At 51.9% G+C, this 25,846-nt stretch overlaps 1 protein-coding gene across 2 annotated transcripts in view; it reads left to right on the forward strand.

Annotated features, from left to right (window-relative positions):
- The window catches only part of HIVEP3 (HIVEP zinc finger 3), a 571,694-nt gene that overhangs the window by 509,236 nt on the left and 36,612 nt on the right, over positions 1 to 25,846 (forward strand). For both annotated transcript variants that reach the window (XM_066269482.1, XM_066269483.1), the window contains 2 exons: positions 8,925 to 14,535; positions 17,157 to 17,302. In XM_066269482.1, coding sequence (XP_066125579.1) covers positions 9,457 to 14,535; positions 17,157 to 17,302 — 5,225 coding nt within the window. In that variant the 5' untranslated portion in view covers positions 8,925 to 9,456. The remainder of the gene's footprint in view (positions 1 to 8,924; positions 14,536 to 17,156; positions 17,303 to 25,846) is intronic.

A 25,846-nucleotide genomic window follows, 5' to 3' on the forward strand; every position in this document is an offset into this window, starting at 1 on the left:
TTTTTTTTAAATTTTTTTTTATTTATTTATTCATTTTAGAGCGGAGAAAGAGAGAGAGAGAGAGAGAGAGAGAGAGAGAAGGGGGGAGGAGCTGGAAGCATCAACTCCCATATGTGCCTTGACCAGGCAAGCCCAGGGTTTCGAACCGGCGACCTCAGCATTTCCAGGTCGACGCTTTATCCACTGCGCCACCACAGGTCAGGCTCACATCTTACTTCTGCCTTTTCTTGTATCATCTGAAGCAATTAGCTTCAGTCTTCTCATCTGAAAAAAGGGGACATGTGTGAGGATTAATATGTGAATGTTTAGTATAGTTTGGGCACAAGGTAGATGCTCATTTAAGTATTTTAAAAATATACTGCTCACAAAAATTAGGGAATCAGGGAATGTGCAGATACTCTAGTGCTTTCAGCCTTTTGTATAGTGCATTTTCACCAATGAGATAAAAGTTGGTTTTGCATCTCATTTGCATAATCAAACAACTTTCTTTGACTTGTTTGCTTTTCTGATGTTCTTGTTTAATAAGAAAAAATCAAATGCTTCTTTTTTTATCGCTTCATATTCATTTTGAAATATTGCCTAATTTTTGTGAGCAGTGTATTTTCAGTATTTGACTCAGTGCTGGGTCCAGTGCCAGGCACTGAAAATACAAAGATGAATAAAGCCCAGTCTCTGCCCAGTCCAGGGGGAGACAAGTTTGCCGGGAAGAGACTGATGAACTGGTTAAGCCACAGACCTGACCCACAGCAGACATCTCAGGCTTCTCATCAAGCAGCACTATTTGATCTATTGGATTAGTGGGAAACCTCTGCCCAATACAGGCAATCTATCAGACGCTAGGTGTAGTGCCTATTTAACATGAGTGAATCCAGGCCAGAGGGTGTGAGGGACTAGTCACCTCAGAAGCCTGATCCAGTCCAGCATCACAGCCCTGGCCACCACATGGGGCCAGATTGTGCCTTCCACCCTTCCGAAGGTCAGTACTGACCCCTGCTCTGTTAGATCTGTTTGGCACAACTGAGCCTTCACAGTTTGGGGCTTTTCTTATTCTAGTGCCTAAGAGGGAACATATAGAAATCTCTGCCTATGCCCAAAAACTACCCTAGCAAAATATGGGGCCCGTCAGGATATCTGGGCTCAGGGGCCCTGAAGCCGGAGCCGGGGGAGAGGCACAAAACTCAACATCAACTGTGGTCACATTCCAGCCTCCTGTATTCTACATATGGTGGGCCTCCCTTCTAGACTAGAATCCCTTCTTTCTGAATCTGACTATCATCATTTTCCCCATCTTTCAAGGGCCAGCTCAAACACACCTTCCTCTGGGAAGCATTCCCTGACTCCTTTGTGGAATGAGCCTGCAGACTCCTTTATCTGCCTGATCCCTGGGGAACAGCAATGTGTAGACTCAGAGATCAGAGCCTGTCGGTTAGATCTGATGCACCAGTAGAAGTGCAGGGTAGAGGGGAGGACGCTGGGAGAGCGATTGTAATGGGGCTGCAGTCCCATTGTCTGGCTCTCCCTGCACTGGGGAGCTATCGAGAGTTCTTAACGAAAGGAGAGGCCTGGTAAAGTTAGCACTTGAAGAGATTTCTCTCGCCACAAGGAATGGTGGAGTGGGAAAAGGGAAGGTTGGGAATTCAGAAGCAAGTTTATAGGAGGCAGGTAGAATTTCATCAGTTTCCCCGAAGGCCAGGCTGTAGAAGAGTGTATGCTGGGTTTGCATGGGGAATTTTGTAAAAATGTAGATTCTGGAGTCCTTTTCCCACAAATCTGTTTCAGTGGGTTTGGAATGGGACTAGAACAGTGCTTTTAGAAGGTACCACGGGCCACTTTAGTGGGGTGATGGCGTACTATTCAATAATGTTAGGACAGCTGGCCAGCTACATCGGGAAAAAACCAAACTTAATCGTTACTCGCTCCTTACACAAAAACAATGTCAGGCAGAGTCAGGATGGCAGTTGAAAGGGAGGAACGAAAGGACAGAAGAGTAGAGGGGCTAAGAGAGGGGAGAAAAATGAATCATAAAGGAAGTACAAGAAAATTCGGTGACATTCTAAAAAATAATTTTGGACATGAAACTGAAAAGTTATAAAAGTGAAAGATTGGTGATGCATTTGACCACAGAGAAACAAAACTTTCCTATTCAGCAAAGTTAAAGACTAGTAATAAAAAGGTAGAAATATTTGCAGTTCATATACGGGGTGTGGCAAAAGTAGGCTGACCACTGTTTGTGTGGAATATAATACAATAATTAATAAGAATACAAGAATAAACTCTGCGTTTCATATACTCACAGCTGTGAGCCTACATTTGCCCCACCCTGTATAAAGGATCAGTAGCCCCCGCATCAAAAGTTTATATAGACAAATAAGAGAAATATACTTCATTAGAAACATGAACAAAGGATTTAAAAAATATTCCCTGAATGAAATAATTGTTTAATGAGTTTGTGCCAAGTTCTAAACCTCCCAGAGATCAAGAAATATAGATTAAAAAAAATAAGTTGTCACTGTGGTCAGCAGAATAATGATCCCCACCCACCCTACCCCCACCCAAAGAGGTCCACATTCTAATCATTGAAACCTGTGAATATGTTGCCTTTCATGGCAAAAAGGGACTCTGTAGGCATGATTAAATTAAGGGTCTGGAGATGGGGACATTATGCTGGATTATCCAGGAGGGCCCCACATAATCGTGAGAGTCCTTATAAGTGAAAGAGTGAGGCAGGACAGTCAGTGTTAGCGCCATTCATTTTGGGATGATATATGGCAGGCCATGCTGGCTTTGAAGATGGAGAGGGCCACAAGCCAAGGAATGCAAGCGGACACTAGAAGTTGGAAAAAGCAAGGAATGGATTCTCCCCTAAAGCCTCCAGAAAGAAAAATGGTCTTACCTTGATTTTAGTCCAGTGTGACCCAGTTCAGACTTCTGGCTTCTAAAACTATCTTATAATAAGTTGTATTGTTTTTAGTCATTAAGTTTGTGGCAATTTGTTCCAGCAGCAATAGGAAACTAGTGCAATGATTTTATATTAGGAAATATTAAAGACATTGGTTTTATTCTGGATAAAAAAAAACTTTGGAGAAATAGTCCTCACACACAATTAAAGTAAAATGTGTGCTTTTGGGGGAGCTATTTGCCAGTACCTACCAAAAGCTTCCAGGTACATTACCTTTGGCTAAGCACTTCCCCTTCTTGGAATTTATCCTGTGGATATATTCACACGAGTATGCAGAGGATATTCTTTGTAGCATTTCTCGTAACAGGAAAAGCTGAAAACAACCTTCATATGCTGCAATCAAGGACTGGCTGAGTTTGAGTACAGCCCTAAATGAAATACTAGCAGCCCCCAGAAAGAGTGAGGTGAACCCAGATATCCATGCATAGGTTAAAAAAATAACAAGTCGCAGATTGGGATGTACAATATATTTACATAAAAATCTAGTATGCACACACACATATATATAAATGCCTTAGCATGTCAGGAAGGACATAACTAGGGCTTCTCTGAGAAGGGTATGTGGGGAAGGGCAGGGGTATGCATGACACAGTACAATTCTATACTGGTTTAAAAATTTTTAAGTACATTTTCATTTTTAAAAACTTTTTAAGAAGGGTGCCTGCCCAGGCAGTGGCGCAGTGGATAGAATGTAAACCTGGGATGCTGAGGACCCAGGTCGCCAGCTTGGGTGCAAGCTCATCCAGCTTGAGCCTCGGATTGCTGGCTTGAGCATGAGATCATAGACATGACCCCGTGGTCACTGGCTTGAGCCCAAAGGTCACTGGCTTGAAGCCTAAGGTCATTGGCTTGAGCAAGGGGTCATTGGCTCACCTGGAGCACCCCCACCCCATCAAGGCACATGAGAAAGCAATCAATGAACAACGAAAGTGCCACAACTACAAATTGATGTTTCTCATCTCTCCTTTCCTGTCTGTGTCTGTCTCTCTCTCTTATGAAAAAAAAAAAAAATTTAAAGGAGAAAGCTGCCCAGCCTTTCTGTTCTATAGCCAGTCTTTGGAATTTCTGGCCTAGACAAAACTGGTCTGGACCCATGCCCCTGGAATGAGCACAGAGGAGATGCAGGAGGCAGGAACACCCGGATGTGTGGTATTTTTTATTGTCCCCATTTTACAGGTGGGGAGACTGAAGATTAAAAAGGTTCCAAGAATTTTTAGTTAGGGTGTGGAGGAGCCAGGATTCGAACACAAGCTTCCTGAGTTGCAAAGCTGCCTTTGGAATCATGGGTGCGGTGCTGCCACCTGTGTGGCCTTTGTGACGGACACAGCAGGTGCTCATCTTGTCCGTTAGGCCTAAACTCTAGTCTGTGTTGTTGTTCCCTGTAGCCTTCTGCACTGGGTTTCGGCTTTAAAAGAGAGGATTAAGTCCTACTTTTCTGGTGTTTTTAACATCAGTGTTTTTTATCGCCATCAGTACAATTTTTATCAGATTTTAGTATATTAGACTGCATGTAGGTGTGTGTGTGTGTGTGTGTGTGTGTGTGTAACTAAATTGCAAGCAAAGAATTTTATCAAGCTCCACAGATTTGGAGTTAGATTGACCTAATAGTCCCTAGGCATCAGGCCCCTCCCTGTCCCTGTCTTGCCTCAGTTTTATCTAACTTGGCAGGTGACCCAAGCTCCCTAGTCTAGAGCCCCCGACAGATTCAAGTTGGCCTCCTGCCATGACTGGTGTAAGCCAGTCCTCCTGATAAAGGCAGCCCCCCCACCCCGGAATGCCCTCTGGGGTATCCACTCTGGGCTGTGGCCACGGGGTCCTGATGCCCTGGGTATGGAAGGTGTTCTCTAGTCTGGCTTCAGAGCTTCAGGCCACCTTGCCTCAGCCCTGTTGGCTTCTCCACCACTTCTGACTCCCCAAGGTCTTCGTGGCTCCGGCCCCCGTACCTGCTCTCAGTTGGGCTGTCCTAACAGTTAGACCCATGGAAGCTTCCAGAAGTGGGAGCTGAGTTGTCTAATGTTAGCTAACTGGTTCTTGAAGCTCAGGTTTTCCTTGTGGGTCTAAGCTGGCTTCTAAGCCAGAGCTCTCAGGGCTGTGCCCTCAGTGTTAGCCGGTGTGAACCCCATGGCCATTCTCCCACCATCAACAGAGAACGTCGGGGACTTCTATGGCCTGAGGCTCAGCCACTGCTGGCCCACTTCTGTGCTCTGTCAGGGAAACCTCTACTCTGACCTCATGTCACTGGTGACTATTACAGGTACCCTCACCAATTCTCTGGAGAAACAGACTTTTCTCTGTTACTTCAAATTTATATTAAAATTTTACATATACTTCAGAAGCACAGAAGGTAGACAAGAGTCATTTTCTTAGTGTCACTTGGTGACAGTGATTTAAAACTACCCTTCTAGAGGAGTTAAAGAGTTAAGTGACAAAATGCTTGTGCCAATCTGCTTTGTAATCCGTTCCAAGGCTGAGGCCTTCTTGGTGCCTGTGGCGTTGCCCCCCTCCTGCACCCACAGTCCCAGCTGCCCCTCCCTCTCGCCCTGTGTTAAGAGCCTCAGACCTGTCATGAGGTGTAGAGCAGAGGAGCAGAGAGCACTGACCTAGGAGCCCAAGGACCAGTGTGGCCCTGGGCTAGTCATTTCCGGCCATGGCTCAAGCACCCTCCCTGCAGAGCAGAGGGGTGGGGTCTCCGGCTCCCAGGCCTCACTGACTCCACAACTTGGGGGCAGTGGTACTGGCTGCTCCTCCCTCAGAGGATGCAGGCAGGGGAGGCCGTCCCCAGGGAGCGCCAGGCCCAGCTCTCAGGGGTCAGCTGGATGCTGACCCTAGGCGTGTGGTGCAGGCTCAGTGAGTCACCTGATGACACAATAGTCGCCTGACCCTGCCTCATCCACCCCGCCCCTCCCACCTGGCCAGCCCCTGGGCCCTTCCCTGCCTCTGGAGAGCCTTACAGCTCACTGAAAGGATAACTGTGGGATTAGACAATGTAGGGTCCTCCTTAGCCAACTGACCCCCACTCACATTGATTATTTACCACCCAGTCATGCTGCAGGGTCCCATCCATCCATCAGAAGAAGCAAAGCTTACCACTAGCTAGCATTGGGGTGGGGGGTGCTTTGACATCCTTACATGGAAGGGTCTGTAGAAATATAAGTACAGTCAACCCTTTATTATCCATCCACGGCACACGGGTGCAGCCAGGCTTGGGGGCCCCAGACCAGTGTGGAGAACAGTGCTCCATCTACACTGCAGATGACGTCTGTGTGGTCTGCCTTTTAAATGACTTAGCACTTCTGCCCACCCTAGCTTGAATAATCAAAGCCTGGGATCCTGCTACCAGGATGGACTCTCCAACCTTAGCCAGGCTCCCCGTTTCTCCTGTCCAGCAGCCAGAGTGAGATTAGGACATAAATTCAAAGGCCTCCTCTGCTGTTAAGCCTCTGGACACCTGCTGACACTCACTCCTCATTGGAGATACAGCCCGTGCTGGCACAGAACAGAGAGCAGGGACTGCAGTGCCCATTGCGCCACAGAAGTCACTGATTCACTGAGGTGGGAGCGGAACCCTGGCCAGAGGTCGGGAGGCACAGGACAGTCTAGCTCTGCCACCATCTTTGCAAATTTTAGGAAAAAATTACATCATCCTTTTAGGCCTCTGTCTCCTCATCTGTCAAATGAGAGGATTGGCCTAGATAACCAATCTCTAAGAATCCACTAGGAGACCATGATGTCATTTTAGTCCTCATAGCAAAGATCAAAAGTTTATACCAGATACCCAGAGTCAGCGCCTGTGCCTAGTTTGGGTCTCAACGTAAATATTGATTGTGAGGGGGTAACCATGTGTCCTAGTTTGCCTGGGAGAGCCCTTCTTTATTCCTGTTTCTCCTGCATAATCATTAGTCATGCCTCTCTCGCTCTCTAACATGCCCCAGTTTGGGTTGGTCGTATCTTAGATGGTCCCCTTACTGATGGTAATACGATGAAGTGAGGTTTCCCTACCACACCCACACTGGCCCTGCTTTGGGAGGATCCCTTCTCTGCCTCAGTCAGAGGAGGACCTGACTGCTCGAAGAATAGCCTTTGCTAAGTTGTGACCTTCCACTGACAGAAAGCAATCATTGCGCTTGTGGGAGGGATGTCATTTGAAGACACAGGCGATCTCATACATCATTCACTGCCCTGTACCACATGGAAAGGGTCTTTTTTTAAGTAAGCCTTTGCTTCCTGCAAGCAGCTGCGTTCTTTCTCCATCTCTGTCTGGTGAGGACTCTGTCATGTGCCACACCTCTCCTTTCTCCTTGGCTGCCGGGAAGCTCAGATGTGACTGGAGAGCTGAACTACAGAAACGCTGTGAGCCCTCATGATTGGTGCACCGGTGTTCTTCCTGTCTCTCCAGTCCTGACTTCCTGCCTCATTTACATTTTCCTTTGTTCTGATTTGTTATTCTTGTTATTCTTATTTAAAGTTATTTTTATTTATAGTTTTCCCATCTTCTGTAAATATTTATAAAGTTCTGCTATAGTTATCTCAAATTCTTTGTAGAGCCAAGGTAGAGAGGAAACACAAAAGGGGTAAATTTCCAGTATATCATCTTTAGCTAATAGACTGAACCACCTGCCCCTCCATGGCATGTTGCTGTGTCGAAAGTCCTGCCATTTGTAAGACATTTATGTGAGTCTTTCAGTCTTGACTTTCTGAGCACCCTGTGCAAAGAGTGGACTCTTCAATTCTGCATCAGAAAATATCTAGTGAAAATCAGGGCAAGGTCATGAAGGGAGCCCAAGGTCAAAATGCTGGGAGAAGAGCATGCTTACCGGAGAGGACGAAAGGCCAGGGAAGTCACCTGTCACTCACCCAGGCCCTCGCCCAGGGAATCGACACTGTAGGGTGCCTGGGGAATGAACTTCAGCCATGGGGAACCTGGGTTCCGGTACCAGCCCTGCCTCTTGGGACCATGAAACCTTAGCGGGCCACCTTCCCTCGTGGTCCTCAGTTCCCTCCACTGGAAAGAAAGGTGGTTGGTTGAGATGGAGTCCGCAGTGACTTCTAGCTTTGAAATGCTGACCGTGCTGCTGGGGAGAAGTCCCTGAGACACACCTGGAGCCCAAGAAGCCTAGACTGCCCAACCTTCCCCTGGCCAGGGAGGATGCACGCACTTGGGGCTCCACCCAGAACAAGGTAGCCCCTCAGATGGGCGAGTACGCCCATTCTGAGCTGCTTCCAGGGTATCCGTGGAGCACTGCCTGGACACGGAAAGGCTGCAAGGCTGGAGGAATCTGCCAGCATGATTTTCTCGGCTGCTGCTTGGCAGATCAGGAGGTCATGGCTGTGTTAGACGGGTAGCACCTGCAGGCTAGGGCCGTGGCTTCACCATGAAACGTGGGCTGGAGAGGTGCGTCTGCAAAGGTGTAAAAGCCAAGAGTGACGCCCTTCCTGGGCACCTTCAGAATCCAGGGCCAGGGAGAGAGTAACACTTTTGGATAAGCTACCCATTAAAAAGTTCATCCCTGAATACCCAACCAGCTCTCCTCCTGCACCAACCAGCTTTATCCAGTGGTGCCCATGACTGTTATGATATTGGACCCCACTGCAGCCCCGAGGCACAGCTCAGGCAGGAGTTGCTGTCACTCCTTTTAGAGGTTAGGCAGCTGATGTTTGGGGAGCTAAAACCCACTCGTTGATGCTCACTGAACAGAGACTAGAGCCTCTTGTCCCTAACTGCTCCTAACACACCACACAGCCACAGTCCCCAGAACAGCACTGCAGATGTGAGTGAGGGATGGAGGGCCAGGGTCCAGGTGTGCAGAGCCAGGGGCCAGGCGTTCTGCTTGAATCTCCCTGGTTAACCATGTAGGGATCTCTCTGGGTTTCACAGAGTCGGAGATGCTCAAGCTATGGATGAGTTGCTGTAACTCTCTCTTCTCTTGTATGTGTGTTCTCATGTTTGTGTGTTTTTGTGACACAGAAGAGCGTCAATTCCCTTCCACGGCTGTTGATCTCCAACACGGGACTAAAGAGAGAGGAGGCCAGACGGAGCCACCTGTGGCGTCCAGCGTGGCTTCTCTTGCGCCGGGACCAGGGATGACTGGGCCATACACGCAAATGTCTCCAGCCTTCAACCGTTTGCATAGCACACAGCGGACTCATGGGGGGCCACTTGCCACTGCCAACTGAAACAATACGATGGCATCACTGACGTCCTTCATGACGTTTCCACGACAGACATTCAGGCAGAAAGTGCTGGCGCATTTTCTGTCTGCAGAGTAGAGGGCCATGCCTCACCCACGTGAATAATTTGAGCCCTGATGACTTGCTCTGAGTTCACTCACAGCCAGTGACACTTGCAAAAAAAACTCCCAAAGCCGTCTTGGGTTTGGCTCCCTGCACTCTTGACCAATGTGGCCAAAGCCAGACGCCTCCTTGGGACACTCGGATTATCCATAAATGCAGCCTGCCCCGACCCTCCCTGAATAGCATCTGAAGTCTCTGCGGAGGTCATGGATCCTGAACAAAGTGTCAAGGGCACCAAGAAGGCTGAGGGAAGTCCCCGGAAGCGGCTGACCAAAGGAGAGGCTGTTCAGACCAGTGCTCCGGCCAGTGTCCCATACCCAGGCGGCAGCACAGCTGCCACGCCCGAAGGCCCCCTCCAAGAGCTCCTAGCCCCGCAGCCCTTCCCAGGCCCCTCGTCGGTTCTTAGGGAAGGCTCTCAGGAGAAAACGGGCCAGCAGCAGAAGCCCCCCAAGAGGACCTCCATTGAAGCCTCTGTCCATATCTCGCAGCTTCCGCAGCACCCTCTGACACCAGCATTCATGTCACCTGGCAAACCAGAGCACCTCCTGGAGGGGTCCACGTGGCAGCTGGTCGACCCCATGAGACCTGGACCCTCAAGCTCCTTCATGACCCCTGGGCTCCATCCTCAGAGCCAGCTCCTCCCTTCCCATGCTTCCATCATCCCCCCTGAAGACCTGCCTGGCATCCCCAAAGTCTTTGTGCCCCGTCCCTCCCAGGCTCCCTTGAAGCCCACAGAAGAGACGCAGAAGAAGGAGAGGAAACCCCAGAAACCGGGCAAGTACATCTGCCAGTACTGCAGCCGGCCCTGCGCCAAGCCCAGTGTGCTCCAAAAACACATCCGCTCACACACAGGCGAGAGGCCCTACCCCTGCGGCCCCTGCGGCTTCTCCTTCAAGACCAAGAGTAACCTCTACAAGCACAGGAAGTCCCATGCCCACCGCATCAAAGCCGGCCTGGCCTCGGGAGTGAGCGGCGAGATGTACCCTCCGGGGCTGGAGATGGAGAGGATCCCGGGGGAAGAGTTTGAGGAGCCCACCGAGGGAGAAAGCACCGACTCAGAGGAGGAAACAGGCGCCGCGTCTGCTCACCCCTCAGAGCTCTCCCCCAAACCTAAGCACCCCCTCCTGTCCAGCAGTCTGTACAGCTCCGGGAGCCAGGGTTCCAGCCACGAACGCTGCTCCTTGTCTCAGTCCAGCTCAGCCCCGTCGCTCGAGGACCCCACTTCATTTGCAGAACCCTCATCCGAACATCCCCTGAGCCATAAGCCCGAAGACACCCACACCATAAAGCAGAAGCTGGCCCTCCGCTTGAGTGAGAGGAAGAAGGTGATTGATGAGCAGGCCTTTCTGAGCCCAGGCAGCAAAGGCAGTACTGAGTCCGGGTATTTCTCCCGCTCGGAGAGTGCCGAGCAGCAGGTCAGCCCCCCGAACACCAACGCCAGATCCTACGCAGAGATCATCTTCGGCAAGTGCGGGCGGATCGGGCAGCGGACCGCCATGCTGACGGCCACCTCCACCCAGCCCCTCCTGCCCCTGTCCGCCGAAGACAAGCCCAGCCTGGTGCCTTTGTCTGTGCCCCGGACGCAGGTCATCGAGCACATCACCAAGCTCATCACCATCAACGAGGCCGTGGTGGACACCAGCGAGATAGACAGCGTGAAGCCCAGGAGGAGCTCGCTGTCACGGCGCAGCAGCATGGAGTCGCCCAAATCCAGCCTCTACCGGGAGCCCCTGTCGTCCCACAGTGAGAGAACGAAGCCCGAACAGTCACTGCTGAGCCTCCAGCACCCGCCCAGCACCACCCCCCCTGTGCCTCTGCTGAGAAGCCACTCAATGCCTTCTGCCGCCTGCACCGTCAGCACCCCCCACCACACCTTCCGCGGTAGCTATTCCTTCGACGACCACGTCACCGACACCGAAGCCCTGAGCCGCAGCAGTCAAGTGTTTACCTCCCACCCCCGGATGCTCAAGCGCCAGCCGGCCATCGAACTACCTTTGGGAGGGGAGTACAGTTCCGAGGAGGCCGGGCCAAGCAGCAAGGACACAGCCCCCAAACCCGCAGACGAGCCGGAACCCAAGGAAAGCGAACTCACCAAAAAGACCAAGAAGGGCTTGAAAACAAAAGGGGTGATCTATGAATGTAACATATGTGGTGCTCGGTACAAGAAAAGGGACAACTATGAAGCCCATAAGAAATACTACTGCTCGGAGCTTCAGATCGCAAAGCCCGTCTCTGCAGGTGCTCACGCGTCTCTGGAAGCCGAGAAGAGTCAGGCCGAGCAAGAGCCCTGGTCCCAGATGATGCATTATAAGCTGGGGGCCACCTTAGAGCTCACTCCGATTAGGAAGAGGAGGAAAGAGAAGAGCCTTGGGGACGAGGAGGAGCCGCCTGCCTTTGAGTCGACAAAAAGTCAGTTCGGCAGCCCCAGGCCGTCAGATGCCTCTCGGAACCTTTCCCCGGAGTCCACCAAGTCACCAGCAGAACCGAGTAAGTCAGGGCCCTCCCTGGAGGGACCCTCAGGCTTCCAGCCAAGGACTCCCAAGCCAGGGTCCGGTTCAGAATCGGGAAAGGAGAGGAGAACAACGTCCAAAGAAATCTCTGTGATCCAGCACACTAGCTCCTTTGAGAAGTCAGACTCTCTGGAGCAGCCCAGTGGCTTGGAAGGGGAAGACAAGTCTCTGGCCCCAGCCCCGTTCTCATCGCCCCTGCCCACCCCGCACGGACGCTCGGCTCACTCCCTGCAGCCCAAATTGGTCCGCCAGCCCAACATTCAGGTTCCCGAGATCCTGGTGACCGAGGAGCCCGACCGGCAGGACACAGAGCCAGAGCCGCCACCGAAGGAGCCCGAGAAGACCGAGGAGTTCCAGTGGCCCCAGCGCAGCCAGACTCTTGCCCAGCTCCCAGCGGAGAAGCTGCCCCCCAAGAAGAAGAGGCTACGCCTGGCAGAGATGGCCCAGTCGTCAGGGGAGTCCAGCTTTGAGTCCTCTGTGCCCCTGTCCCGCAGCCCAAGCCAGGAGAGCAGCGTCTCTCTGAGCGGGTCCAGCCGCTCCGCCTCCTTTGAGAGGGACGACCACGGAAAAGCCGAGGCCACCGGGCCCTCGTCCGACACGCGCTCCAAACCCTTGGGCACACACATGCTGACCGTCCCCAGCCACCACCCACACACCCGAGAGATGAGGAGGTCAGCCTCAGAGCAGAGTCCCAATGTTTCCCATTCTGCCCACATGACTGAGAGGCGCAGCAAGTCGTTCGACTATGGCAGTTTGTCCTTGACAGGCCCGGCCTGTTCTGCACCAGCCCCGGTGGCTCCAGCAGCCCCAGCAGCCATGGTGGCCCCTCCAGAGAGAAGGAAATGCTTTCTGGTGAGACAGGCCTCTCTGAGCAGGTTTCCAGAAGCAGAGCCCGAGGCCGCCCCCAAAGGAAGACCGGACAGCGAGGAACCAAAACCCTCCAGTAAAACTTCAGCCAAAAGCTCACTGCCCCAGATTTCCTCCGCGGCCACCTCACACAGTGGGCACCCAGGAGGCAAGAGCCAGGTGCAGGACAGGCCCCCGCTGGGGTCCACTCCACCCTATGTGGAAGCATTGCAGGTGTTCCACCACCCCATTGCCCCACGCCCCCTGCATGAGAAGCCGTGCCTGCCTCCGCCCGGCTCCCTCTTCTCCTTCCAGCACCTCCTGCAGCACGAGCCAGGACAGTCCTCAGAGTTCTTCCCCACCCAGGCCGTGTCCAGCCTCCTCTCCTCACCGTACTCCATGCCTCCCCTCCCTCCCTCCTTATTTCAAGCCCCACCGCTTCCTCTCCAACCTACGGTGTTGCACCCAGGCCAACTCCACCTCCCCCAGCTCCTGCCACACCCGGCCAACATCCCCTTCCGGCAGCCCCCTTCGTTTCTCCCCGGGCCATACCCATCCTCCTCAGCGCTCTCTTCTGGGTTCTTCCTGCCTCTGCAATCCCAGTTTTCCCTACAGCTCCCCGGCGACATGGAGAGCCATCTGCCGCAGATCAAGACCAGCCTGGCCCCCCTGGCGATGGGAACGGCAGGCCTCTCCCCCCGCACAGAGTACAGCAGTGACATCCAGCTGCCCCCCGGGACACCCCCAGCCAGCTCCTCAGCGCCCACGTCAGCCCCTCCATTGGCTCTGCCCGCCTGTCCAGATACTATGGTGTCCCTGGTTGTTCCTGTCCGAATTCAGACCAACATGCCGTCCTATGGGAGCGCCATGTACACCACCCTTTCCCAGATCCTGGTCACCCAGTCCCAAGGCAGCTCAGCAACCGTAGCTCTTCCCAAGTTTGAGGAGCCCTCGTGCAAAGGGACAACTGTGTGTGGCGCAGATGTGTATGAGGTTGGCCCTGGACCAGCTGGGCTAAGTGAAGAAGAGAGCCGAGGTTTCCAGACGCCGTACCTGAGAGTGCCTGTGACATTCCCTGAAAGAAAAGGCACTTCCCTGTCATCAGAAGGTGTCTTGAGCCTGGAGGGGAGTTCATCGACCGTAGGGGGAAGCAAACGTGTTCTTTCACCAGCTGGCAGCCTTGAACTTACCATGGAAACCCAACAGCAAAAACGGGTGAAGGAAGAGGAGGCTTCCAAGGCAGATGAAAAACTAGAGCTGGTAAAACCATGTAGTGTGGTTCTTACCAGCATGGAGGATGGCAAAAGGCCAGAGAAGTCCCCCTTGGGCAGCCAGGGCCAGGGCAGGAGGGAGCTAGAATTGCTATCCAGCCTGCCCACAGATCCATCTGACCCGAAGGGAATTCTTCCCCTTTCTCACCCCACACCACCCCATGTAGTAGCTTCAGACTCAGAGGCTTTGAAGGAACACATGCAGCCATCTGGTAAACCTCACCGAAAAGGCTTGCTGCCCCTGAGTGTGAAGAAAGAAGATTCCAAGGAACAACCTGAACTCCCTTCCCTGGCACCTCCCAGCTCACTTCCTCCATCAGAAACGTCCCCTAAACTAGCCAAGTTGCAAGAAGGTACAGACTCAAAGAAGGTACTGCAGTTCCCCAGCCTCCACACGACCACTAATGTCAGTTGGTGCTATTTAAACTACATTAAGCCAAATCACATCCAGCATGCAGATAGGAGGTCCTCTGTTTACGCTGGTTGGTGCATAAGTTTGTACAACCCCAACCTTCCAGGGGTTTCCACTAAAGCTGCTTTGTCCCTCCTGAGGTCTAAGCAGAAGGTGAGCAAAGAGACATACACCATGGCCACAGCTCCACATCCTGAGACAGGAAGGCTCGTGCCATCCAGCTCCCAAAAGCCCCGCATGACAGAGGTAAGTTCAGTCTTACTATTCTTTTCCCCGCTGATTTAAATTTGCTTTTAAAGCCACATTCTCCTCGGGTCCCACTTGCAAAACTGGAGCCTGATGAGTGGGCAAATTTCTTTTCTGTGAGTTAGGACTGATTACCTTACCAGGAAACTTTTCTTGGAACATTCCATTTGATCCACTGGTGTATTTCCCACAGCATGCAGTGTATGTGGTGCTAGAACTCAGATTCCTGAGTCTCACCAGCCTGAGGATTCAGGCCGTGATGTATTATGCTGACTTGGCATTTGTGGAATAATCATTGGTCTGTGGATCGAGCAGCCTGACTGTGCTGGGCACTCTGCTTGACTGGAATCCAGCCAGTGCTCATCTCCACCTGTGAGGTGGCAGGACCGTCTCCATTGCACAGATGAGGGAACTGAGAATCAGAGGGTGAGAGAGGGCAAGGTCACATGGCAAATATATGGCAAACCCAGAATTTGAACCCAGACCTGTCTGACTCCAGGTCTATTTTTCTTCTTTCATTTATTTAAAGAAAGAAAGAAAACTTTAAAAGTGACTTCAAATTTAAAGGTGTTTATTCGTGTATCTTCAGAACAGGTGTTTTGACCAAGTCAGAAATAAATCTCCTTAACGAAATTCACATTATAGATAGATGAATAAAACTGTGTTCTATAACTTTCCTATATTCATATCCTCCTCATCGAGTGAATTTTGTGCACTGAATTTGTTCTTAGCTCAGCTGGGAAACAGAGCTATTTCCCAAGTTTATTCTCCTAATGCCCTTGTCAGTCTACAGACATCCATAAATGACATTTTCACTTTTGCAATAAACATCGTTACTGATTTCCTCTCCAGTGTCTCCTACTGGGGACAGTACTCCCCAGATGCTGTTGTAATTATGTTCATACTTACAGCTACTTGTGCACCTACTATCTGCCAGGTAGTGCTAAACTTGACTTGTATCCTCACAAACACCTTGCAAGCTAGGGTACTCTATGGCCCTTTTATGGGTAAGACAGCAAAGCATAGAGAAGTTAAGTAACTTGCACAATGCCACATAGTAAATACCGAGCCTGGATTTAAAACCGGATCTCACTCCAAAGCCCTCTCAAATGATCTGGACTGCCTCTCTGTTTTAACGGCTGGCTACTAAAAGACCATTTAATAAAATAAAAAAAAGAGTTAATTTGGCTTATTTGGGTTTGACAGTAATTGGTTTGAAATTTGAAATTCTGGCATTGAGCTGAAACCTATAAACTTTTTAATGGAATATTCCGTCGGGTCCACTGGTGTGTTTCCCACCGGTGTGCAGTGGCCCAGGTGATGCTAGAACTCAGATTCCCTGATTCTCAACCAGCCACCTTTCTGCTCCACTCTAACCTCCTTGTTGGGGTAGGTGCGGCGGCTGGCACGGGGGATGGCCATCCTTAGCTTGTCCAGCACCGGGACACATAGTTGCTTTTCCAAACACTGGCTGTACGCAGTGCAGTTTCTCATGACTGTCCTGACAGTGGCATGAAGTGGGATGAAATCTTCATCCCTGGCCCTGCTGGCTCTAGCCACCAGCCCCGCAGCTCTGCTCCCTAATCAAAGGTGCGCCCAGCCCCCTGCTGCCATTGAGGGTCTAAGACAGGGGTCCCCAAACTTTTTACACAGGAGGCCAGTTCACTGTCCCTCAGACCATTGGAGGGCCGGACTATAAAAAAAAACTATGATCAAATCCCTATGCACACTGCACATACCTTATTTTAAAGTAAAAAAACAAAATGGGAACAAATACAATATTTAAAATAAAGAACAAATAAATTTAAATCAACAAACTGACCAATATTTCAATGGGAACTATGCTCCTCTCACTGACCACCAATGAAAGAGGTGCCCCTTCTGGAAGTACGGCGCAGGCTGGATAAATGGCCTCATGGGGCTGCATGCGGCCCGCGGGCCATAGTTTGGGGATGCCTGGTCTAAGAGATTCGGTCTCATCCAGCCAGCTGTCAACACGGAGGCCTGTGAAGAGGGTAGGTTCCCTCAGATAAACAGCCCAGAGCCTGTGTACCCTCAACATGCCCATCAGTGGGCCAGCACACCCTCTCTGGACCTGGCTCTGGGAGGTTTTGTTGGTCAGGACTCTCAGGAAACCCGTGCTCTGCTCCCAACAATTCCCTTAACTTGCCAGCTGACCTTGACTGTCTGATCTACAGAAGAGAATCAGACTAGTTCACCCCCACAGGAGGAGTCTTCCTCTATTTGTTCAACATTCCTTAGGTGTCTTCAGTGAGGCAGGCCCTGTTCTGGGTGCTGGCCTGGCTGAGCAGACCGACATGAGGACCTGTCCCCAGCAGCTCCCTGACTCGTGTAAAAGAAAGCGAACATAGCTCTCATGGGAAGGCCTGGTCGGAGTCCTAGTTTTGACATTAACTAACCACGTGGCCTTGAATAAGGGACTTCACCTGTCTGGGGGTCAGCTTCCTTCCTTTGGTAAAGTTGGGTCACAGCACGTCTTCACAGGCAGACTGGAGATGAAGTGAGCCAGAATTGAGTGTAAGCGTGCAATGCCCTTGAAGGCATCATTCCATTGTTACCATGTAACCAGTAATGATTTTGTCCTTCCTGTGGCGGGCCAGGTTCACCTCCCTTCGCTGGTTTCCCCGGAAGGCCAGAAAGATATAGCTAGAGTGGAGAAGGAAGAAGAGAAGCGAGGGAAGCCGGAGGAGGACGTTCCCACCTCCAAGAGAGGGGAGCCGGCGAGGATCAAAATCTTCGAAGGAGGGTAAGAAACATGTTTGGTTTGCAGTGTCTGCCTCCCATGGAGGAAGAGCTCACGCCCGGCCAGTGGGCTGGGGTGGGCGCACGTGTGTTCAGAGCTGGTGAGCATCTCAACCGGCAGGGCCATGCCGCAGGTGCCCTGGGGTTCCAGTGTGCCTTCCAGCCAACGCCCCCATTGTGGGATGCGCGGGCCACCTCTGCTTAAGAACACCGGGCTCTTTGGTGAGGGGTGGGGTCACGGGGAGCTGCAGACTAGCCGGTCTGGATCTTTCTCCAGCCCCTCAGCCCCTCAGGTGCTGGTGGGTGTCTAGTCCCGCACTGGGGTTGATAGAGAGTCTCCCAGGTTCTGTCCAGACTGCCCTTTACTTTGGTGTGTGTTCCCAGAAAGTCACCTCTGTCTGCCCAAGCAGCCACCTTGGCACACCTGGTGTCCCACAGGGGACTCACACTGTGCCAACTCTTCGCAGGACTAATAACACATTGCACGCGACAGGTGTTTACACCGGTCTCCGTTCCGACTGGCCAGGGTCCAGGGCTCATTGGTTGGTAAATATTTATAATCTATTCCTGGATTTTCACCTTGGTGCTTGTCTTTGGGAACCTAATGATGTAAACATCTCAGAACTCACACGGTGGGGCCCTCTGGGCTCCAGGAGGGTGCCTTGTTTCAAATTGGCTTTGTGGAAGTTTTATGCAAGCTGTGTTCTATGTGGCCACATGTTTGCTCCCTGGGATGTGGGTGTCTGTAGGCAGGTCCTGTGCTGTCTGTCTCAGGGTCCTGTGTCTGTGTCCCCAGTGTTAACAGTGCACCCTTGTCCTACCCAGTCCTGAAGGACAACAGCCCAGAGGAAAACCTACCTCCCAAGGACCACAGTCCCCATCAGCATAAGGTGTCTCTGGCTGCCCACAATTCTCCAGCATATGTAGGTGCCTAGCTCACAGGGTCAAAGTGGGAAGTGCCAGGTTCCTCTGTGAATTTGGGGGGAGCAGAAGCCACCAAGCTGCCCAGGGCCACCAGTGAGCATCCTTTAGTGGCACTGACCAGCAGGGACGGTCTGGAGGAGTGTTTGGGAATGAAACTTAGGAATTTGGGTTGTCCCAGTAACAGAGAGTGGGTCTGGTATGGCAAACACCCTGTAATGGCAGGGACACCTCTCTTGGGGGAGAAACCTCCTGCCCGGAGTTCTAATAGCAACTCCATTGAGAAACACTAGACCAAAGGGTTTTCAAAATACTGACTGACCATTTTTCCGTGTGGAGACAGACCGGTTTCCTCCCCTGCTATTTGGTTAGAGCGCCCTCGTGTGTCTCTGTGCCCTCATGTCATTGGGTCCTTTAAAGACCGTGTAAAAATTGAATTGGTGCACTGGACTAGCCTTCTTCCTTCTGGCTTCAAAGCCCAGCGGTGCTCGTGTGCGCGAGGAGGTTTGCTTCTGCTCTGAGAGACAACAGCCTCCAAAAATCTGGTTCCCTGGGCGGCTCCCTGCCGCCTCTTTCCCCTGGAAGCCTGAGCTTCGTGAGAGCAAGTGGCAGGAGTCTCTCCCCCTGCCAGTCGTCAGTCGACCCAGCTACTGGCTCAGGTCTCACCCACATGGTCTGCCTTCAGCTTCAGGGTGAAAGGTTACACCCGCCTCTTCTTCCTACAGCCAGGCGTCAGTCCCCACCTCTCCCCACCCCGCCCCAGCCACACTGTCCCTCCAGGCTGTCACCTAGTCCCACCTGCTCTGTTTCAGCATCTCCGTCTCTTGCGAGGTCCGTCACCCGGGCCCCAGGGCAGCTCTCCTGCTTACTCTGTTCCTCCCCACAGTGCTCCCTGCTCCAGCTGTTTCCTCACCTGCAGAAGGGGATAATAAGATACTTTGTAGACCCTCAGGAGATGCTGTGAGATGTCGGAGTTCATGGGCATCTGGGTATTTTATCACTATTTCATCTACCTCTGCTGTCTCCCTTCAGGATTATCTCACTCTGTTCTGTCAGCTGTGAAAAATAGCCTTACACTCTCAACTGGTCACATTTAATTGGAGGACTTCGGGGGATTATACAGTGTTGCCGGTCAGAGCCTCTTTTCCCGCAGCGCAGCTGTCCTGCCTGGGCCCCACTCTGCCTCCCCCTCCACTGCTGGTGACCCCTCCACATTCATGGGCCTTGTGGGGTTGGCATCACCCCCTGGGGTGTTTGGGAATGTAGGGGCGAGAGTGTTTTTGATTATCACATAATGGGGGTGCGTGTGGCATTTCATGGATGGGGCCATGGATACAACCATCCATGCAGCCAACTGCAGAACCACTTGTCCCACCCCAAATGCCAAAGGTGCCCCCACCCAGAAACTCTGAATAAACCCTCAGCACGCCGATCTGAGGTCACCAAGGTTGTGCCTTACACTCATTTATTCCTTTTTTCTTTCTTTTTCTTTTTTTTAAACAAGCGTGTATGTTTTAGTCCAGTATGTGTTTGACAAGAGTGTGCATAGGATTCTGTTCCTAGAAGTCACTGAGAGATCTAGACGGACGAAGGCTGAGAGAGGAACAAGGGAAAATGGCGAATTGTGTGTTGGCTCTTAAAGCGTCCATCCCAAAGCTTCTGCCCCCATTCCATGGGCCGGAGCAAGCCCCGGGGTCTCTCCTGCCTCCGAGGGAGTGGGGAAGCGCAGTTCTGCTGTCGGCCACGGAGAACCAGAGAGGTTTGGTAGAGAGCAATGAGTCCTCCAGTGGGTTTAACATACAGCTGCCACCTGTTTTTACCCACCAATGTTTTTGAGAGGGAGCCATGTCGACCCCCCATAGATCTAATGCATATTAACAACACACAGAGAATGAGTGGGTGCTATGAGTCCAACATTAATGAGTCTCTTTTTTATCACTGGTCAGCTACTCACTAGTCTCTGACTCTTCTTCTTTACCTCTAGCCAGCAACTGGTCAATTAACCAGTCCGTCGAGGAGGAGCGATTTATTTAGTACCTTATGGGTACTCTGAGTCAGGAGCTATCACAAGCCAAGGGGGCAAGCTGCGATTCTGCCCGCAAGGTGCTTGGGCACTGGCTTAGGCGGCAGCACAAGGCTGGGGCTGGGGTAGTCAGAGAGAGCTGCCTGGAGGGGGCGGGGCTAGGCCTGGAGAGGGCGGGGCTAGACCTGGAAGGCTGGCTGAGACCGGGGCAGGTGGAGAGGAAAGGATGATCGGTCAGCAGGCTGAGTGTAATGGAGGGAGACTCGTGTACCTGGTCAGATGGACTGGTTTCTCCTGACCTTGAGCGTTCTCTGTCAGTGTCATTCATCTCGTTGGCTTCAAATCTCATCACTGCACCGAGGACACTATATCTGGGTCTCCGGCGAGGACCCCACTCCTGAACTGCAGACCCGTGCTTCGCGGGCCTCCTGGGCACCTTGGCCTGAGAGACCCAGGACACCTCAAACTCGGCATGTGCCAACCACGCCCTCCAATGGCCACCAGTGACTTCTCCTTCCACATCCAGATCTCAGATAATGCACCCAGCTCCTCACACGCACAACCTTACTGTCATCTTGGGTGCTTTGTTCTCCCCTGATCCTTCTCCCATCAGTCCCCAAATAACAGTATCCACACGAAGGGGTCCATGACTTGGTATGGTTTCTCTTCGTCCCCTGTGCACGGCTCCAGTCTCCTCTCTTCAGGGCCCCGTGTCGGTGCCATTGAATGTCTTTGATCATGGTTCTGCATGCGTCTTGCCCCTGCTAAAGCGGCTGCCTTAACCTCCAGGATCCAGTGAAAACTCAGCCTGACCTTCCCGGCCCCGCAGTCCGACCCACCCCACGTGCTCCCCTTCTGTGCCTGCTGGGGTCTGCCCGTGGCCAAATCCCATTCAGCCTTCAAAGGGCAGAACTCAACCCAGTCCTCTACTAACCTCCTGGATCTCTCCACACCAGGGGTCTCAAACTCGCGGCCCGCCGAACAATTTTGTGCGGCCCGCAGACTAATCCACGAAGTTCAAAATATTTTGGATAAAATTAAGTAAGCCTAGGGACCTACTTGTATTTTTCATTTCTCTAGCATCCTAGCTAGATATTAGCTTAGTTAACAGCAGTTGTGATGCAAACTACAGTTTCTGGTTGTTTTGTGACACTGAGTAAACTGCATGTACGAATGTGCTTGTTGTACTGATTTATTTTGTTTTCAACTGCAGTGAGAAAAGTGTTGCATAACAGTTGCCTTTTGTAGACCTAGTGCGGCCCGCCGAGCGGCTGTGATCTTGCTCTGCGGCCCACATGCTGAGTTGAGTTTGAGACCCCTGCTCCACACCCTTCTGGAATAACACTGGTGCTAAAATCCATTCCCGTCTCCTCTCAGGTCCCCTCTTGACTTGGATCGGAGGGCCACACGATGTATCAATTCCTATTTATGAATTGATTTCCTGGTGCACACACCCTGTCTACATTCCCCGTCGCTTCCACACCTGGACAAAGCCCGCATTTTCCAGGCCGCCTCTGGGAGTGCCCATCAGGAATGTGCTGGCTCCGTCACCCAGCACCTGTGCATTTGCCTTGGTCATTTTAGAAAGTCTCCTTTGTTAAGGAATGTTGTTTTCACACAAAGTTATATTGTTCATTAAGGGCGATGACTGTGGTGTCCTAGCTCAAGTTCACTTGTTACACGGAAAGATGGGAGCTCAGCCCACAGGGCTGGTGTGGAAGAGGATGAGACTGGAACTGCTAGGAAGTACTTGACTTCCAAAAGTGGTCCCGCAAGCTCAGCAGGGAGCGGAGGTGCAGGTTAAGACAGGTGGGCTGGGCCCGGCTGGGGTGGGGGTACTCAGAACGGTGGCCGTGGCAGGGGCGGGAGCAGGGCTGAGCTGGATTTAGAGTGGCAGCCCAACCTCAATTAGGAACTGGAATCCAGGGCAGGGAAACAGAAGCCCGGCCAGGGGCTGGGCCGGTGAGGGTGGAGTGGGGTGACTCACGGGCATGGGGCTGCCCAGGACTGCTCCTAAACCCTTCAGGCCTTTAGCAGAAAGAGTCCACGCCAGACCCTGCTGACTGCGGGCCTCAGATGCTGTCAGGGAGCACTGGTTGCTGTCTCTCTTCACCCACCCCGTACATCACCCCAGCATCGCCTCTCCGCTGACCCATTCAGTACAGCGTCCTCAAACTTAGTTTCCCGCCTTGACACAGGGCCTATACCACCAGGTTTTTCTGCTTCCCTTTAAAGAAAACTCCAGAAGTTGAGATGATTTGCTCAACTCCATGTCTCTCCTCCCAGCATCTCTCAGACACATTCCAGGTGGCCCTTCGAGCTCCTTACACCTCAGAAACTGCTCTTATTAAGGTCAACAGTGACCTTCACGCTGCAGGATATCGAGGTCAGTGCTCACTTCTCTCCTCTCCTGACCTGCGGGCAGCATTGGACATCGCTGATCCCTGCCCCCTCCTTGTCACTCCCCGTCCACTTGGTTTCCAGAGCTGTGTCTTTTTTACCTCTCCTTCCTTTGCTGGTGGCACTTTCCCATGTTGTCAGTGATTCTGCGGGGTCTCCTGATCTCCAGCGTTAGGGCCCTCGGGGCTCAGCACCTGGGCCTCCGCTGTTCTCCGTCTGCACTCAAGTCCAAGGTGACGGCGTAGATGCCGTCCATGGTGGGTGGCTGTCAGACTCATTTCTCCACCAGACTTCTCCCAGAGCACCGTGTCGGTCTCCAACCCTGTGTGTGACGGTCCCCCCCGGGCCTCCAGTGAACACAGCACGGCAGATGCTGAGGACCGCTGTGACTCAGACGATATGTGGCACATTTGTTAAAGAAATTATTTTTTAAGAGTGTACTTCTGTATTGTTCCACCTGAGGTTATAATGTTAACAGGTGTGCTTTTCTGTTTTGTGTATTTTAACAATAGCTGAATTTATTTTTATTCAAGTATAAGAGTTTATATACCATACCCCACATGTTGTTTTATGGTGTATCTATTTTTTTTAAAGTGTGTGTGCATGTGTGTATTCACAAAATAGCAGCTTGGAGAGATAGTTGTAATTTTTAAAAATGTAAAGGTGCCTGACCTGTGGTGGCACAGTGGTTAAAATGTTGACCTGGAATGCTGAGGTCGCCGGTTCGATACACTGAGCTTGCCTGGTCAAGGCACATATGGGAGTTGATGCAAAGGGTGTGACATGTATGACACAGGCAGAGAAACTACATTAGCACACACCTGCTCAGTGTCTCTTTGTAAGTCCTTAAGTGGCCAAAGGGGGGGGGGGGAATGTTATCTTTTGAAGGCAAGAAACAAAATACTTATTCAAATTCTGCACAGACAACTTTGTTTTGCCAGATGTTCAGGCCCAAAACTATTCTGTCTCACATCCATTAGCAAAACTGTTCTGGTCAACTCAACCTTGGAAACGCTATCCAGACTTTGCCCATTTCTCCCCACCTGCTGGGTCAAGCCAGAGACATCTTGCATCTAGATTACCACAGGGCCCTCCGATAATCTCCTGTTTCTGCCCTTTTCCACTACAGTGTATTTTCAACCCAGCCACGAGTAACTGTGTTTAATGTCAGCAGACCCTGTCACTCCTGCTCTGTCCCCTCCAGTGGCCTGCATGTGCTGGCTCCAGCGCCTCCCTGACCTCTGCCTGCCACTCTTCCCCTCGCTCCTTGTGCTTCAGTCACTGGTCTCTTGGCTCTTTGTCAGACAAGCTTCTGCCTCAGGGCCTTTGCACTTGATGTGCCCTCGCCTGGACCACTTTTTCCAGGGAACCCCATGGCTCTCTCATACCCCTCAGTCACTCTCAGTGAAGCTGTTTCAGACCACCCACCCACTTGTACCCTCTGCTGGCACTTGCGGCCCACCTTCCCTTCCCTGCTTTATTTTTTCCACATATTACTAGTTTGTTTTTATTTCCTCCACCAGACCATAAGCTGTAGTGAAAGGATGGGAATTGCATTTTGTTCATTGCTATTTCCCCAGTGCTGGGTAGTGCTTGACACAAAGGCAGTGCTAAAGGATGTGTATTAAAAGGAAGACTCTCTGTTCAATATGGTCAGCATTAACTGAGACCTCAGGGGCGGGGCAGGTCCATGAGCTCAGCAGCTCTTACAGTCTGAGGGCAGGATCAAGACTTTGGGTCTCAGGAAGGAACAAGGACACAGAGTCAGGACTGAGCCAGGCTGGGCAGGACCAAGCCACCCACCTGGAGTCAGGCTTGGTGTGGAAGGTAAAGCCAGGTAGTTTCGGTTACGGAGCAAGTATCTGGTGTTAGGAGCCAACATCATTTGCTGTGGCCAAGAGGCCAGAGAAGAATGGTCCTGGGCACCCAGATCTGGAAAGGGACTGCTCTTCTTCCTGAGTCCAGGCTGCCTGCTACCTGTCTTCTTACTGAGGGAGACCCAGTGTCTTGATCTCTCTTTAATTCTCAGGCTTCTCCCCAAAAGTGTCGCCATGCTGCTGTGTGTGGCCCCGGTGGGCTGGGGAGTGAATTGTCCCACCTCCTCACATGCGCCCATGGTGGCTTTTGTTCTTTTTCTTTTCCCCCCATCTCTCCTAGGAAATATGACCCAGATTTCAGGAAGGGGAGCAGTGGTTGTTGGGGCAGCAGGGGGAGGGGGTATTGCAGAGTCCAGCTGAGACGGCCAGAGGCTTAGAGCAGGGAAATGGCAGTGGAGATGGGGACAGAACCATAGGACTTCTGACGGGTGGAATATGGAGGGTGAGAAAGAGAAGCTTGCAGTCCAGGATGACTACCATGTTTCTGGCTCAAGTAACGACCGAATGGAGGCTGTTCCTGAGATGGGCAGGGGTGGGAGAGGACAGTCAGAAAGAGGTTTGGGGAAGAGGAGATGAAAAATTGGTGGACATGTTAATTCTGAGACTCCAGTCATGCAGCCAGGTGTTGGATACATGAGCTTAGCATTCAGAGGACAGGCGTGTCCTCTGGAAATCTGCATTCGGATAGGCGTTTGTCAATGCATAGGTGCTCTTTAGGGGGATGGAGCTGAATGGCGTCACCGGGGGCAATGGAGAAGAGAGGAAAGACGAGGGCATCCAGAACTGAGCCCAGGCTCTGCCAGCAGTTAGAGGGCAGATAGAGACGAGTTGCAAAAGTTTGAGAAGGCAAAGCCAGAGGGGTCAGAGGAGCCCCAGCAGAGCGAGAAGTCCTGAAAATCAAGAACAGAGACTGTTCAAGGAGGAGGAAGTGGTCAGCTGGGCTGGTGTTGCTCAAAGGCCCAGGGAGATGAGGATGGGCAAGTGTCCGTGGGAGGTGGCCATGTGGGGTTCCCTGGTGATCTTGATGGGAGCTGTTTGGGTGGAGATGGAATCTGATAGTGTGGGTTGAAATGAGACATGGCCACATCACATGCAAACCTCTGCCCTAAGAGGTTGGCCATGAAGGGACACAGAGAACATAGGGGGTGAGGGGTAGATCTGGAAGGGGTGTGAGGTCAAGCAGGTGGGTGTTTACACTGAGAGATCCTCTGTGTGTGCACATGCTGCTAGGAATGGTTTACAGCAGGGGCAGACGATAATGCTGCCGGGGAGGCAGACGGGACAGAGTGCGGAGCAGAGGCCCAGAGACAATGCAAGGGGGTGGGGC

The sequence above is a fragment of the Saccopteryx bilineata genome, chromosome 3 (genome assembly GCF_036850765.1).
Source record: "Saccopteryx bilineata isolate mSacBil1 chromosome 3, mSacBil1_pri_phased_curated, whole genome shotgun sequence".
In the NCBI taxonomy this organism is placed as follows: domain Eukaryota; kingdom Metazoa; phylum Chordata; class Mammalia; order Chiroptera; family Emballonuridae; genus Saccopteryx; species Saccopteryx bilineata.